Source organism: Rhinopithecus roxellana, chromosome 1 (genome assembly GCF_007565055.1).
Source record: "Rhinopithecus roxellana isolate Shanxi Qingling chromosome 1, ASM756505v1, whole genome shotgun sequence".
Lineage (NCBI taxonomy): Eukaryota > Metazoa > Chordata > Mammalia > Primates > Cercopithecidae > Rhinopithecus > Rhinopithecus roxellana.
The window spans coordinates 106,224,179-106,239,739 of NC_044549.1; the positions used below are offsets into that span (position 1 = coordinate 106,224,179).

The following is a 15,561-nucleotide window of genomic DNA, read 5'->3' on the forward strand; positions in this document are numbered from 1 at the left end:
AAGCAGAGAGCCAAATCATGAATGAACTCCCATTCACAATAGCTTCAAAGAGAATAAAATTCCTAGGAATTCAACTTACAAGGGATGTAAAGGACCTCTTCAAGGAGAACTACAAACCACTGCTCAGTGAAATAAAAGAGGACACAAACAAATGGAAGTACATACCATGCTCGTGGAGAGGAAGAATCAATATTGTGAAAATGGCCATACTGCCCAAGGTAATTTACAGATTCAAGGCCATCTCCATTAAGCTACCAATGACTTTCTTCACAGAATTGGAAAAACTGCTTTAAAGTTCATATGGAACCAATAAAGACCCCACATTGCCAAGACAATCCTAAGCCAAAAGAACAAAGCTGGAGGCATCACGCTACCTGACTTCAAACTATACTACAAGCCTACGGTAACCAAAACAGCATGGTACTGGTACCAAAACAGAGATAGAGACCAATGGAACAGAACAGAGCCCTCAGAAATAATACCACACATTTACAGCCATCTGATCTTTGACAAACCTGACAAAAACAAGAAATAGGGAAAGGATTCCCTATTTAATAAATGGTGCTGGGAAAATTGGCTAGTCCATAAGTAGAAAGCTGAAACTGGATCCTTTTCTTACTCCTTACATGAAAATTAATGTAGATGGATTAGAGACTTAAATGTTAGACCCAAAATCATAAAAACCCTAGAAGAAAACCTAGGGAATACCATTCAGGACATAGGCATGGGCAAGGACTTCATGTCTAAAACACCAAAAGCAATGGCAACAAAAGCCAAAATTGACAAATGGGATCTAATTAAACTAAAGAGCTTCTGCACAGCAAAAGAAACTACCATCAGAGTGAACAGGCAACCTACAGAATGGGAGAAAATTTTTGCAATCTACTCATCTGACCAAGGGCTAATATCCAGAACCCATAAAGAACTCAAACAAATTTACAAGAAAAAAACAAACAACCCCATCAAAAAGTGGGCAAAGGATATGCACAGACACTTCTCAAAAGAAGACATTCATACAGCCAACAGAAACATGAAAAAATGCTCATCACTCACCATCAGAGAAATGCAAATCAAAACCTCAGTGAAATACCATCTCACACCAGTTAGAATGGCAATCATTAAAAAATCAGGAAACAACAGGTGCTGGAGAGGATGTGGAGAAATAGGAACACTTTTACACTGTTGGTGGGATTGTAAACTAGTTCAACCATTGTGGAAAACAGTGTGGCGATTCCTCAAGGATCTAGAACTAGAAATACCATTTGACCCAGCCATCCCACTACTGGGGATACACCCAAAGGATTATAAGTCATGCTGCTATAAAGACACATGCACACGTATGTTTATTGCAGCACTATTCACAATAGCAAAGACTTGGAATCAACCCAAATGTCCATCTGTGACAGACTGGATTAAGAAAATGTGGCACATATATACCATGGAATACTATGCAGCCATAAAAAAGGATGAGTTCGTGTCCTTTGTAGGGACATGGATGCAGCTGGAAACCATCATTCTCAGCAAACTATCGCAAGAACAGAAAACCAAATACCGCATGTTCTCACTCATAGGTAGGAACTGAACAATGAGGTCACTTGGACACAGGAAGGGGAACATCACACATCGGGTCCTATTGTGGGCGGGGGGATAGTATTAGGAGATATACCTAATGTAAATGACAAGTTAATGGGTGCAGCATACCAACATGGCACATGTATACATGTGTAACAAACTTGCATGTTGTGCACATGTACCCTAGAACTTAAAATATAATAATAAAAAAAAGTCAACAAACAAAAAAAAAATCTGCTCTTTATGTAAAAATTATAAATGACTATATATCAATAATACAATTATTAATAATGTATATTCCATCAATTAAAATTTTTAAATGCTTGAAACTTTTGATACAACTGTTCTTCTTCAGGAAATTTTTTCTCATATAGAAACTTCTTCTCAGGTATTTTGTAAATCCAGTTATGATGATTGTAATGGTATATTTTTGGCACTTATGTGAGCTTTTTCATAGACTAAATTTCTTTAAAGTATAAATTTTTAATCACTGGTTATGAACATTAAATATTTTAAACTTTTTACTATGGGAAATTTCAAATATATACACAATTATTGAAAGTAGTATAATGAATCCTAGGTACCCATTACACGTATTCAACTACCAACTCCTGGACAATTTTGTTTCATCCATGTGGCCTCACCAACTTCCAACCCATCTCATCTGGATTATCATGAGGCAAATCTCAGACATCACATCATTTCATCCATAAAATTGTAGTATGTCTCTCAGGACTCTCTTTTGAAAACATGATGACAATAACATTATCACACCTAAAAATAAATAAATAATTCTTTATTATCAAAATGCAGTGTTTAAGCTTCCCCAATTATCTCATAGTTTTTTTTTTTTTTTTGCAGGATCCAAATAAATTCCATACATTGCAATCAATTGATGTCTTTTTTAGTGTATAAGTCACCAGGACTTTTGTTGGAAAGATAAATATGCTTCTAGCTTGTTTAAGTCACTGTTCCTTGGGATATCTCTGTCACAACAGCAACATCCTAAGCCCACAACCACTGCAGCCTCCAGCTCTCAGGGTAAGCTCATGGCTCATCACCCTGGTTCCCATGCCTGGGTTGACCCACAGCAAGAACAGGAGGGCTGGAAGTTCAACATCCAATCCTGTCTCTGGCCAACACAGTTCCCAGTTCTTTTCAAGACTTGGCAGAGCTACCAGATTCCCTCTAGGAGCAGCCCAGGCTTGGTCCACCTACAGCCTGGAATTTCTCAGGTTGAGAAGGAGCTGTACTGAGAATTAGTCAATTTTTAAAATAAAGTTACAGGGACCTAAGAGATGATCTAACTCAGGGATCAGCAAACTTTTTGTAAAGGGCCAGAAAGTAAATATTCTAGGCCTGGCAGGCTGTACAGTCTCTGTCCCAGCTATTCAACTCTGCTGTTGAGTGTGAAAGCAATCACAGACAACACATAAATGAGTGTAGCTGTGTTTTCACAAATCTTTGTTTATGGACACAAATTTGAATTGTATATAAGTTTCATGAAATATATTACATAATTATATGTTATATTATAAAATAGAATATTTTATGTTATGAATTCTTTTGATTTTATTTCCAACTATTTAAAAATGTAAAATCCACTCTTAACTTGCAGGCTATACATAAATAGATAGTAGAACGAATTTAGCCTATGGGCCACAATTTGCCTTGATGTAACCCAACCATCTCATCTGCTGCTGAGAATTAAACTGAGGACCAGAGAGGTGAATTAATTCACCCAAAGTCACACAGCAAGTTGATGAGCAAGGCCAAAGTTAGAACCCAAGTCTTCATCCCTTAAAATTTACAAAGGAATACTTTAATAGCAAGAACAATATAGTCATGAACCATTTGAAAGGCCAAAGACAGAGAACCTGAGCTTAAACCCCAAGCCATATGGACATATCACGACAATAGAGAGCCTGACTGCAGTGTTCGTTTCCTAGTAACCACAGCCTCTCTGATGAAAGATTGCTCTGACTTGTTATTTATAACTTATTTCCCAATAGGGAGGGTGAGTGATTTGATTATATTTAGTTACAAGAGCCAGGGAAATCCTAATCTGCCATCTTAGCATACTCGCAGACCCTAGAGCCACAGCTGCCAGGAGATGGGCGAAAGCAAAGAAAGCTGCAATGTACAGTGTTGTCCCTGTTACTAACAACAAGGGTCACATATAGCAATTACTGACTGCCTGCCACAAATAACAGCTGGTGTGAGGGGAAACAGGGAAGAAAGGCATGCATTCCTATTTATACTCTATGGAGGCAGTCATTACGAGAAACCTTTCTGCACCTTGTTCATTACTCCACTCGGAGCATCTGTTAATTTGGCCTCCCTTTTTGACTTTGTCAGTACGACCTATGCTTCTGACTCCTAGAGTTATATTCCCGAGAATGAACTCTGCTGCCTCTTAAGGCAATTTCTTGGTTCCATAGAAAATTGGATGATTTGAAGTTCAGAGAGGGAACACAAAGCATTAGCAAACCACAAACAGCCTATAAATAGAAGAGGTCTCATTGGCCTCCTCTAAGAGTCAAGAGATTCTGGGTGGAGTTAGGTAGAATTGACAAATTAAGCCAATGTCAGAGACGGTAAGCCACGAAGGGGTTATCCAGAGATTATCTAGTGTTATCCAACCCCATATTTTACCTCCCAGGGCCCAGAGAGGATAAGTAACTTACAAAAGATCACACAGCAGATTTGATGAACCCAGATCTTGTTACTCACTGCCTCATAACATTTCTGATACCTGAGCAGCTTCTAAAACAAGGCAGAAAATATCTCTAAGCAGGCAGATGGACAGATGTGAAACGCCAACATGATGAATCAATGCAGAGTCTTCGCTTCCTTCTGTCCACAAATTTAAATAGATAATTATGTGTCATTGCACAATTATACGAAAATAGGAGAAAAGGTAGCATTTGTTAAAAGAATAAGGAACAAAAAGAGACCGGGGGATCACAAGTTGATGGAGGCATCCAATGGCTGCCTCAGACACATTGCTTGTAGAATATAGTTCTTAGGTTTAGTGGCTCAGCTGGGGCTCTGGAAGTGCACGCGGGATGTCTGTTCTTTGGAAGAAAGAAACAAGAAATCACTCAGGAATGTTGCATAGTTTGTCTGAAGCAATGGTTGTCTTTTCCCCCATCCTAATTAATGATGTAATAAGATTTGGGGCGTATTTTTTATTATATGAATACATACAGATACATGTTTTAAGTGAAGAGCTACGTATTGATTATAAAATAATCTGTTATTATTTTTGGAGCAAACCAAACACTGCCCTTTCAACTTTCCACCAAGTGCTTTTCCCTATAATACCCCATGTATACTTTAGGCATGCAAGATGGATAATGAGGTCCAAGGCAACAAGGACTAGAAGAGAGGCTTCAGGAAAGCTGAGCAAGCAAATGCACAGACCTGAGATGCAGGACAGCTTTTGTACAGAAGAGTAAAATAAAGCAGCTGACAGTATTTCAGGGGTGCCTGGCTGACCATGTGTTGAGGACATGGGAGGGGGAGGTTGACTAGATGGCTTCTGTGATCCCTGCAGCAGCAACAGTCTGATTCAACAGGAGAAGACCACATGTATTTTCAGAAATAGCTCTTACATTGTGTTTATGCTTTATTGGCAGAGAGTTCTAGTCTTGGTGTTCATACTGTAAGAGTACAGTGAGCCTTTTTAAAAATATATATATACAAGCAAACATCCACTACCCAGGCTGGTAACAGCTTTTCCATTTTCTGTTGGAGAGCTATTATTCCTCACCCTTGGTCAGGGGGTCTAATGTTATCCTCCAGCTCTAAGAGTGAGCACAAAAGCCAGGCCTGGCCAATTAGTGCTTCCCATCGCCCTGGTCACAGAGATTGGGCAAAACACTCAATGAGAATCAATCCTGGGATTTTGCTAAATTTTCCAAGAGGAAACAGGGGTATTCTTGCTGGAGTGGCTTATCTGATACAAGTAAGCCTGGAGCTGTCGTCTTTCCTATCATGGGCAAGCCTTCCTAAAAATAAAGTCCACACAGAAGCAAGCCAGCCCAGAGGTGGAGAGAGACTAGATTCCAACAGCGTCATTTGAGCATGTGCGTTGTCATATCCAAACTGAGTTTTTCCTTTGAAATCAAATCAGACACTAAATTCTCTTTTTACTTAAACTAGTTTAAACTGAGTTTGGTCCTTACAAACAAGAGTCCTGGTTAAACAAGAAAGACAAAATAAAATGAAAGACAGACCCTAAAACAATAATCCATCTTATTTGCATAGTCCTTTTCAGTTAGCAGAGACCCTCCAGGCCCCTGGAAGATTTATAGCAACCCCAAGAGGCCAACCAAGCAGGAATTGTCCCTATTTTGAAGATAAAAAGCAAAAAGTAATTGCACCCTTGCTATGTGCCACTGTTCTAAATGCTTCTCCGGTATTAATTAATGACTCCTCAAAGTGACCTAGTCTTTTGAAAGAGCTGATATTGTTATCCCCATTTTATAAGAGTAGAAACGGAGGCAAAGAGGTGAAATTGTTGGCCCAAGATCACTGCCAGTAAATAGATGTGGTGGACACACTCTAGGGTGACCCCACCCCAATGCCAACCAGTGATGCTTCTGTGGAATCCTCTCCCCTGAGTGTGGGCAGGACCTGTGTGTGCTTCTTGCCAGTGGAATATAGCAAAAGTGAGGAGATATCACTCCCATGATTACATGTGGCAAAGATGAAGGGATTCTGCTGATGTAACTAAGATCCTTAATCAGTTTGACTTTGAGTTAATCAAAAGGGAGATTATCCTGGATGGGTCTGACCTCATCAAGTGAGTTATAAGAGCACAGAGGTTTCCCCAGGATCAGAGACTTTGAGCGGCAGAGATTCCCTCTTTCCTACTGGTCCTGAAGAAACAAGTTCTATAGTCACAAGGAAATGAGTTCTGCCAAGAACCATGTGAGCTTAGGAAAGGATCCCAAGTCTAGACATGACTGCAGACCTGGACAGCACTTTCACTGCTGCCTTGTGAGACCCTGAGCTGAGGGCCCAGCTAAGCCTGCCCAGACTCCTGGCCCCTGAAAGCTATGAGGCAACGTATGGGTGGTGTTAAGCCGCCAAGTCTGTGGTAATTTGTTACACAGAATGGACAGCTAACACAGAAGAGGAGCAGAGATTCCCACCCAGTGTGACTCCAGGAACTGTGTGACAAATGCTGGTTACCAGGTTCTTTTGGATACCAACAGAGAGAGGTATTTTACCACAACAACCAGTTTTCCAATCCCCAATACTAAGTAGGTGTCCTACAATTCAATTCAATCTGACACTACCCAGAGTTAGTGTCGCACTCCCCAGGTGTGAGGGCTCAGTCCCGCAGACTGACTTCACTTCAGATGCCAGTTGCAAGGATCATGTCACCAATACCTCTGACAGACTGGCTGTGAATCAGGGGTTCCCATGACCCCCTGACAATTTGTTAATTTGCTAGACTGGCTCACAGAAGTCAGGAAGCCCCTTTATTTACACTTACTAGTTTATTATAAAGGATGCAAATAAACAGCCAGATGAAGATGTACACAAGGCAAGGTCAGGGAGGGTCCTGAATGTAGGAGCCTCTGTCCCTGGTGGAGTTGGGATGCAACACCCTCCTAGCATGTGGGTGTGTTTGCCAACTTGGAACTTCCCTAAACCCTGTTAACGGACTTTCATGGAGGCTTCATTACCTAGCCATTACTGATTAAGCCATCGGCCATTGGTGATTAACTCATCTCCACCCCTTCTTTCTTCCCCACAGGCTAGGGGCTGAGCTAAAAGTTCCAAACGTCTAATCAAGGCTTGGTCTTTCTGGGGATAAGACCCTGTTCTGAAGCTGCTTAGGGGCCCACCAAAAGTCAGCTCATTAGAATAAAAGATGCTTCTATCACCTTCATCGCTCCGGAAATTCCAAGAGTTTTAGGAACCAGGGAGAAAGCCCAAATATAGATTTCCTATTAAACCACACTAATCTTTAAGGCTTTTGAAGATAATGACTGGGATCCATACCAATGACTAGGGGACCAGCCAAAGGTCAATGACTGAGGTACTGAGTTGGGACCAATGCCTATGTTTCTTCACCTCAGGACTTCTGACTTCCGACCCTGTCTCTGACTCATACTGCCACCCCTAAAGTACACAAAGGCATAAAAGATAAAATGGGATTTTTTTCTCCAGAAAAAATAAAATGTTTAAAGGAGAAGTTTAACATATAAGAGCCAAGAAAATATTGATTAAAGGTTAGGAGTTTTTATATAAGTCGTATACATCATGACTCTATAAGTCAAAGAAGTGTGGAAAGTGAAATTCAGAGACCCTAAGTGACTTCTCCAAGGCTACACAGTCATGGAAGAGGAGCTGGGATTTTACCCTGGGTCTGACCTCCACCTTCTTCCTCCTCCCTATAGCACCAAAGAACAAAGGGAGAATATTTCAGCCATCTTCTAGTTTCCAGTGGATTGGCAGAATTCTTTTAGGAAGGGATATAATCAGGAAATTTTCATCTCCATAGAAAGTACTACTAAAGAAAATGCATGGTAATTAAAGCATAAAGGATTTAACTTAATCCTAAGGAAGAGCTTTCCAGGGATAAGGTTAATTAAACGCTAACGAGATTTTGTTTTAAAAAAATCAAAACCCTCGAAAATTCTGCTTTCAGATTTCTGTTTATGAAACATTACATGAAAACAGCAAGAAGAAAGGTTGGGGATGATTTTGTAAGCTAGTCAAAACGCTTGAAAGCCCAAGGTTTTCAACTTTGACTATAAGGCTGAATTGAGTAAATAATTGTAAAGATCAGTCAGAGCTTTCTGGGAGACTATAGCAAATGTTAATGGCATTAAATTTTACATATTAATTTCCAGGTTTGAAATACATACTAGCTTTTCTGATTATATCATTCATATTTTTTAAAATTATCAACAAAGAAAGCAAACGGACTCAGCTGCAGATTTCTGCACTCACACAGTGCATTTCCTTTATAGGTGGATGATTTCGGACACTCCACTATCCCCCATTGTGGGGTCACAGAAACTCTCCTCCACCACGGCCCCTGCTTTGTACTTGTGCTTTCTTTTTGCTGCTGCAGACACCTTGCTGCCTGATACCCAATATTCAGTACCAACCCTTTGCTGCATCAGGAGCAGTCTTGGGGCAAAAGCTTTAGATGACTTCATATGCTGTGAGGAGGGAGCAAGGGCATAAAAACAGAAGAGGGAAATCTCAGATTCCACATATTTCTGTACCCTCCCTTGCCCCCTCTCTCCAGACTTGGTCCAGGACCCTCCAACCCCATCTCTGCTTCCCAACCTCTTTCATAAACTCAGGATTCCTGCTCTAAGTCTTTTAATAAAATGCCCCCAAAGAATGTCGCTTTTCTCCGGATATGGCTGAATTGCATGCTTAACCCTTGGTGTATTCCAGAGACCAGCCCTTTCCATATGAAGGACCTAACTGAAAGAGGAGAGAAAGGTGGGTGAAAGACAGCACTTTATTTACTGAAAAGTGAGATCATGAATTCCACCCTGGGATAAAAGTAGCAAGAGGGCTGGGCAAGAGATGATCACAAACAGTGTTGAAACCTGGTAATTTGTGTCAAATGTCTTTAGATGACCACCTTATCTGATTCAGTATTTCACTCCTGGGGATTAAATCTAAATAAACAATGGGAAGATAAATAAGATCTAAACAAATAGAGTGATATACAATGCTCATAAAAGTCTCAATATGGTAAAGATATGAAATTATCCCCATTTCATAGATGAATAAACTGAGGCATAGAGAGATTACATAAACTGTCTGAGGTGATATAGCAAGTAAGAGGTGAAACCTAAGCAGTTTGGGGCAGGCGCGGGTGGCTCACGCCTGTAATCTCAGCACTTTGGGAGGCCAAGGCGGGCGGATCACGAGGTCAGGAAATCGAGACCATCCTGGCTAACGCGGTGAAACCCTGTCTCTACTAAAAATACAAAAAAGTAGCCAGGCACAGTGGCTGGCGCTTGTAGTCCCAGCTACTCGGGAGGCCAAGGCAGGAGAATGGCTTGAACCCGGGAGGCGGAGCTTGCAGTGAGCAGAGATGGCGCCACTGCACTCCAACCTAGGCAGCAGAGTGAGACTCTGTCTCGAAAAACAAACAAAATAACTAAGCAGTTTGGGCCCAGAGCCCATGCTCTTAACCACCCCGCTCTCTTGCCCATCCGCTGTGCTCCCGCTGTTCCACCGCATTTTCCTCCTGCGTGTTTATTTCTTGCACGAGGAAGACCAGGAACCACATCTGTTTCACCTTGGGACCTCCAAGTCCCTGGTATGTAGGGAAGAGTCAAAATACATTTATTGAACTCAACAGGACTGGTTTATTGGTAAGTTATCTAATCATTGGGATTTATGCTTCTACCTTTACAGAATTCTCTGTAAATTAGGGCACAGACGTAGCCAAAAATACAGATTTAATAATGAGTCTTTAAAAAATAGTTTATTTAGCTGCTCCACTTTTCTGGTTTTGGGTTGTTAAATAATTTAAATGGCAGATCCAGAATTTTTTAATATGACTTTTTAAATAGGAAATTCCAGAACATTTCTCATCATTATATTATTTGAGAACAAGAATTATGTAATTTCTTATTTTTTTCTACACTGTGGGTGCCCAATAAATATTAATACTGATGCCACCATTAAAATTATAAAACTATAAACAGGAAAACAGTAGTGAAGTGCCTTTTTTTTAAAAAAAAGGTTTTATGGCTAGTGAAGGCAAATAGCTTATTTAGGCCTCTTATGTTTATAATAAAAATAGTAAATCTGATGGACATTTATGAGACCTGTGGAAATGAGGTGGTTAAACCACCACCAAAAATTAGTTGAAGGAGCCAGTGGTGGAGCACTCCTAAGCAAGACTGTGGACACCTAAACCCACCTCTGGTTTCTTTAGTGCCTTGCTATGTTTCAAGGTCTTTGCAATAGTATAAATAACCAGTCCCCTCAACCCTGACCACTCTACTAGTCACAATAAATCCAGATAGCCTCTTTGTCTTGACCTCTTGGCATTCCCAGGATTTTATATAACTCATGATTAGAAATGTTTATAGAGAAAACGACCTCCTGTTGAAGAGGTCCAAGATTTATATTCAACCAAGTCAGAAGGAGCAAGAGAAACTGTTACTGGTAATCAGTATTGTTTTTGAAAAACACCATTATATTAGGGTTCTCCAGAGACATGGAGCCAATAGGCTATATATACACATACATACGTGTATACAATTATGAGGGTAGTCATGCAATTGTGAGGGCTGGCAAGTCCAAAAATGAAAATTGCAAGGCAGACCAGCAGTCTGGAGTCCCAGGGAAGAGTTGATGTTTCAGTCTTGAGTCCAAAGGCTGTCTGAAGCATTCTTTCTTCCTTGGGGGACCATTTTTAAGGCCTTCAAATGATGAGATAAAGTCCATCCACATTGTAAAGGGTAATTGACTTTATTCAAAGTCAACGGATATAAATGTTAATCACATCTTTTAAAAAAGACCTTCACAGCAACATCTAGATTGGTGTTTAGATGGGTGCCATGTAGGCAACTCAGCCTAGCCAAGTTGACACATAAAATTAATCATCAAAACCATCAATATTCGTTATTATATCAGTGACTGCAGCTACAATTCACTAAGCCGACAAGAAGAGATATAATGATATAACTTTTGGATTTCTCTTTGAAACAAATCAGACCAGTTCTTCAACTGTGCAAGATTTCTGTGTACTAAACTCTACAGCAAATGCCAGTTGGCCAGTGTCTTTTTTGGCCTATGTATTATCCAACAGTAGTTGATAAAGTTTTCTGATGTCAGCAGGATGGTTTTTACCCACTTTGGCTATGTATTTCTGCTCCACAAACCCTTCCAAGAAGGCATTACAGCATAAAAAACCATCACATTCCACCACCAGCATAGTATCTCTCACCAATTAAATTATCTCAATTGCTCTGATACAGATAATTGCAATCCCTTTGTTTATAAATCTGTGTCTTGGATTAAACATTCATGGTCCCTATATAGTGAACAAAAATACACAGACTATTTTACCTCTAATGAAAGTTTAATCATGATCTGATAGCAGAGGCTTACAGTGCACTCAGAGCAGCCATTGTGTGGAGTGATCTCTTTGCTGGTCAAAAGAAAGGGTGGCACACTTCCTCTAGCCATCTGTTTCAGTCACCTCACTTGCTTCTCTACAGCCTGACCTCTCTCTCATCATAAGAACTTCCCGTTTTCAATTCATCCTATTATCCAAATGGATATGGAGGTCTTGGGCCAGGAACAAAGCTCCGAACAGCTGGATTTAGAGGAGATCTCAAGGAAAATTTCATTCCTTGACAAATGGAGGGAAATCTTTAGTTTTCACAGGTAAGGTGTTCTCATTTTCTCATTTCTTTAGAAACAAAGGGATTTTCCGTGTTTAAGTAATCAACTTATAAGCTTGCAACATGAGAAATTTCCTTTATAGATTTACCTCTAAAATGCTTCAGACATAACTATTTGTGGACAGAAACTTCCCTAGCAAGGTTGGGGTTTGGGAGGCTTGTGGATGTGAGGTTTGATGAGAGTGAGTAATTTACTTGATGTTTTCTCTTTCATTTAAAGGTTGGGAACCAATAATACAACTCCTCAGGTAATTACTTTTCCCAAACCCAATGTGTTCTCCTTTAGTTGCTTCTTCAAACAATCACATTAACAGCATAATCTGCATTTATTCTTTGCACATAATGTCACTCAGGCACTGGCATTTAACGCGTGAAAACATAAAACTAGAAAGCCTGTCGAAGATTTTTTTCTTGTGCTTTTTTATGGATTTCTCTTTCTACTTCTAAGAGCTATGTTTTTATCATTAAGAGCATCATATGGTTATTATTTTAGAAAAAAAGGTAGTATCAAAATCTAACGTTCCCACATTTGTGAAATAACACTGGATTCTGACAACGAAGTGCTTCTGTGTCCCTGAAGAAAAGCAGTTTTGAAAATAGTTATCATCTTTATTCAGCTTGAGAAAAATCATTTTCCTTTACCATTTTAAAATAAGAGATAGATGACTGAATTCTGGTGCTAAAAAGGTATTTTAAAATCTGATATACAATATAAGATGGAAGATGTTTGTAACTCATGTAAACTGAAAAGGTTAGAAGGTAATGGACTTTGTATTTCAGGTATTACTTCAATCACTGAGCAAACACAGGATAAAATATTAAGGTGGTTTTCATGCCAGTAGTATATATGGTCAAGCAATTGAATCATTAATATTTTAACTAGAATGCTAAAGCTTCTTGCCTCAAGTAGCCTATGATCAAAAGTCTTATTTATGCTAAAACTCTCTTAACCATAGTCTAAATTGGAATCAGAGCAATAATGCTTCTATTTTAGTCTTGGAAGTATTAAATGGAGATATCTATCATTTGGGGGGATAGAACATTAAAAGATAAAACAATCTTGAAAAGAAAAAAAGTCAAGTTATGCTTTACACAAGGTGGGGAAAAGCCATTGGCACAAATGTAAAGATTTTCCATTTGATTTACAAAATGCATCTTAGCTGATCAGTTGTCTGTGACTTGGATGCTGTGCTTCTGAGATAAGAAAGAATCTTTGCCTCTAGGAATACAGAAAAACTAAGACGGCAGTTTCCCTCATGTTTCAGCCACCAATAGGACAGATTCATTTCATGACATTAGTATATAAGCTAAGTAAATTTGAAGAAGAGTTGATGCTAATTTACAGTGACATGTCATGAGAATCAGTCAAGAAAAGTGAAAATAAATTTTTTTAAAGGTAGAGGGTGGATTTTTTTTTAAGGAAAAAGAACTATTATACTCACTTGTTGGGGTGTAGGAATCTGAAAGAATTAAAAAGAGATAAGCTGACTTCATTTATTGGCCAGTTAACAATGTAATGAGAAACACTTTGTGTAGACTGGAAAGATTCCTCCAAAGTTTATAAAATGTTGTCTTCTCAAAACAAGAGACAGTGACATTTACATTCTTCTCTAAACATAATTTCAAGTCAAGGTCTTGATGGCATTAATTATGTTTCCATAGTTACATTTAACCTCTCCAAGTCACATAAACCCTTATGAGAAACCCCTTTGACACAGACACTGGGATTTTTCTGCCTCTTTTATTACTATTTATCACAATTTTCAGACATCTTTAAAAGTGAGACAACATTTTCTGAACACTGGTATTTCAGAGAGACAGAGAGAAAGAGAAAATTTAAAACAAGGTCATCACCAGCTCCGTTTGCTTTGTCTTTGGTGGGGGTGGTATTTGCACAGAGTCATGAAGGCAACCATATATCTACTGATGAAAATGAAGATGGAACAGGAATACCTCAGCCCAAAGGACAAGGACATTTGCTATCAAGTGGCCTTTGTTCTATTCCCAACCCCTCTATCATCTCTTCAAAATTGGGCGGCCTTCCTATCTCCCTAGCAATGGCCACGGTAAGTATAGCTTGTCAATTAAACATGAAATGAAATGTAATCTTCCCACAACAACAAGCCTAGGGAATCTTATCTGCTGTCATGTGAGAGTATTATTGAAGATAAGACTACAGATGGTTGTTATTGGTAAAAGGAGAATATAATTAAAATGACTTACTTATGGTATTCTTCAAGGACACTGGGGGTAGTACAGCCCTTTCCTCCCAAACTCTGAGTCTCTCTTTATTCACTTCCACAGTTTGACAGTGAAATTTGAGGGAGTGAGTGAGTTACATTCAAATAACTCACTATAGAAGGTAGGATAGGATAGACTTTCTAAGTGGCAGACTGTGGAGTGCTGCGAATGCATAAGACAATGTAGATGTGTAAGAAAGTACCCCGCCTGTATGCATGCAGGAAGAAGAGAGCTGGGGGAACTTGCCAGGCCCTGTCCTGGGCAAGTAGCTAATCTCAAGAAAGAAACAAGTTTTCTGGGGTTACCAATACGCAGATTTGAAAAGAACATGACATAGTGGCCAGGTGCGGTGGCTCACGCCTGTAATCCCAGCACTTTGGGAGGCTGAGGTGGGTGGATCACGAGGTCAGGAGATCGAGACCATCCTCGCTAACACGGTGAAACCCCGTCTCTACTAAAAAATAGAAAAAATTAGCCAGGCGTGGTGGTGGGCGCCTGTAGTCCTAGCTACTCAGAAGGCTGAGGCAGGAGAATGGCGTGAACCTGGGAGGTGGAGCTTGCAGTGAGCCAAGTTCGTGTCACTGCACTCCAGCCTGGGCGACAGAGCAAGACTCTGTGTCAAAAAAATAAAAGAAAAGAACATGACATTTCAGGATCCAAATCACCAGGATCTGTAAGCTACTGGTCCCGGGGACCATTTGCTCAATTCAAGACTTCACCAGGGTGGGGGCCAGGGGCTGAGGCAGAGATCCAGCCAGGAGGCAAAACTAAAGGCATCTCAGTGGGTCAAATAGGCCAAAGCCGGAGGCAATGCCTTGGCAAATGTCCAAAAGGACCAGCTGTCGTGGGCAAAAAGATGCCATTGGAAACTGGGGAAGCAGAGGCAACAGTCAAGCCAAGGCAAAAGTACCAGAGAGACTAAGATGCCCCTCCCATTGGATTGCCCTCCAGTGTAGCCCTTGAAATCATAATGAAACGCGGGGCTTCTCAAGACAATTTCCCCATCATCACCCTATCTCTTAAACCTCCACATTACATCCTAGAAGCTCAGGCAGGGACCTCTACTCAGGGCCTTAAGAATGAGAGTTGGAAGAGGGACCTCCTTCCTGAGGACGTGCTGCCACACATGCATGTTTGTAGAAACAACCCAGGACCAGCCTAGGCATCTGGGCAAAGACCAGCAACATTGGCCCTGCAGTCAGGCCTGCATTGTACATTGAGTTGCACAGTTTGTGCACTGCACACAAGATCCCAGCTGAGAGGATGCGTGGGGACTAAAACCCTTTCTGGGGAACCCACATGAAGCCTAACACACAATCTCCATCTGCTTTTT

The 15,561-nt window shown here is 40.2% G+C and overlaps 1 protein-coding gene across 1 annotated transcript in view; it reads left to right on the forward strand.

Annotated features, from left to right (window-relative positions):
* Positions 1–11,857: 11,857 nt before the first annotated feature.
* The window catches only part of MINDY4B (MINDY family member 4B), a 42,424-nt gene continuing 38,720 nt past the window's right edge, over positions 11,858–15,561 (forward strand). The window contains exons 1-3 of the mRNA XM_030928764.1: positions 11,858–11,970; positions 12,208–12,235; positions 13,886–14,053. Coding sequence (XP_030784624.1) covers positions 11,858–11,970; positions 12,208–12,235; positions 13,886–14,053 — 309 coding nt within the window. The remainder of the gene's footprint in view (positions 11,971–12,207; positions 12,236–13,885; positions 14,054–15,561) is intronic.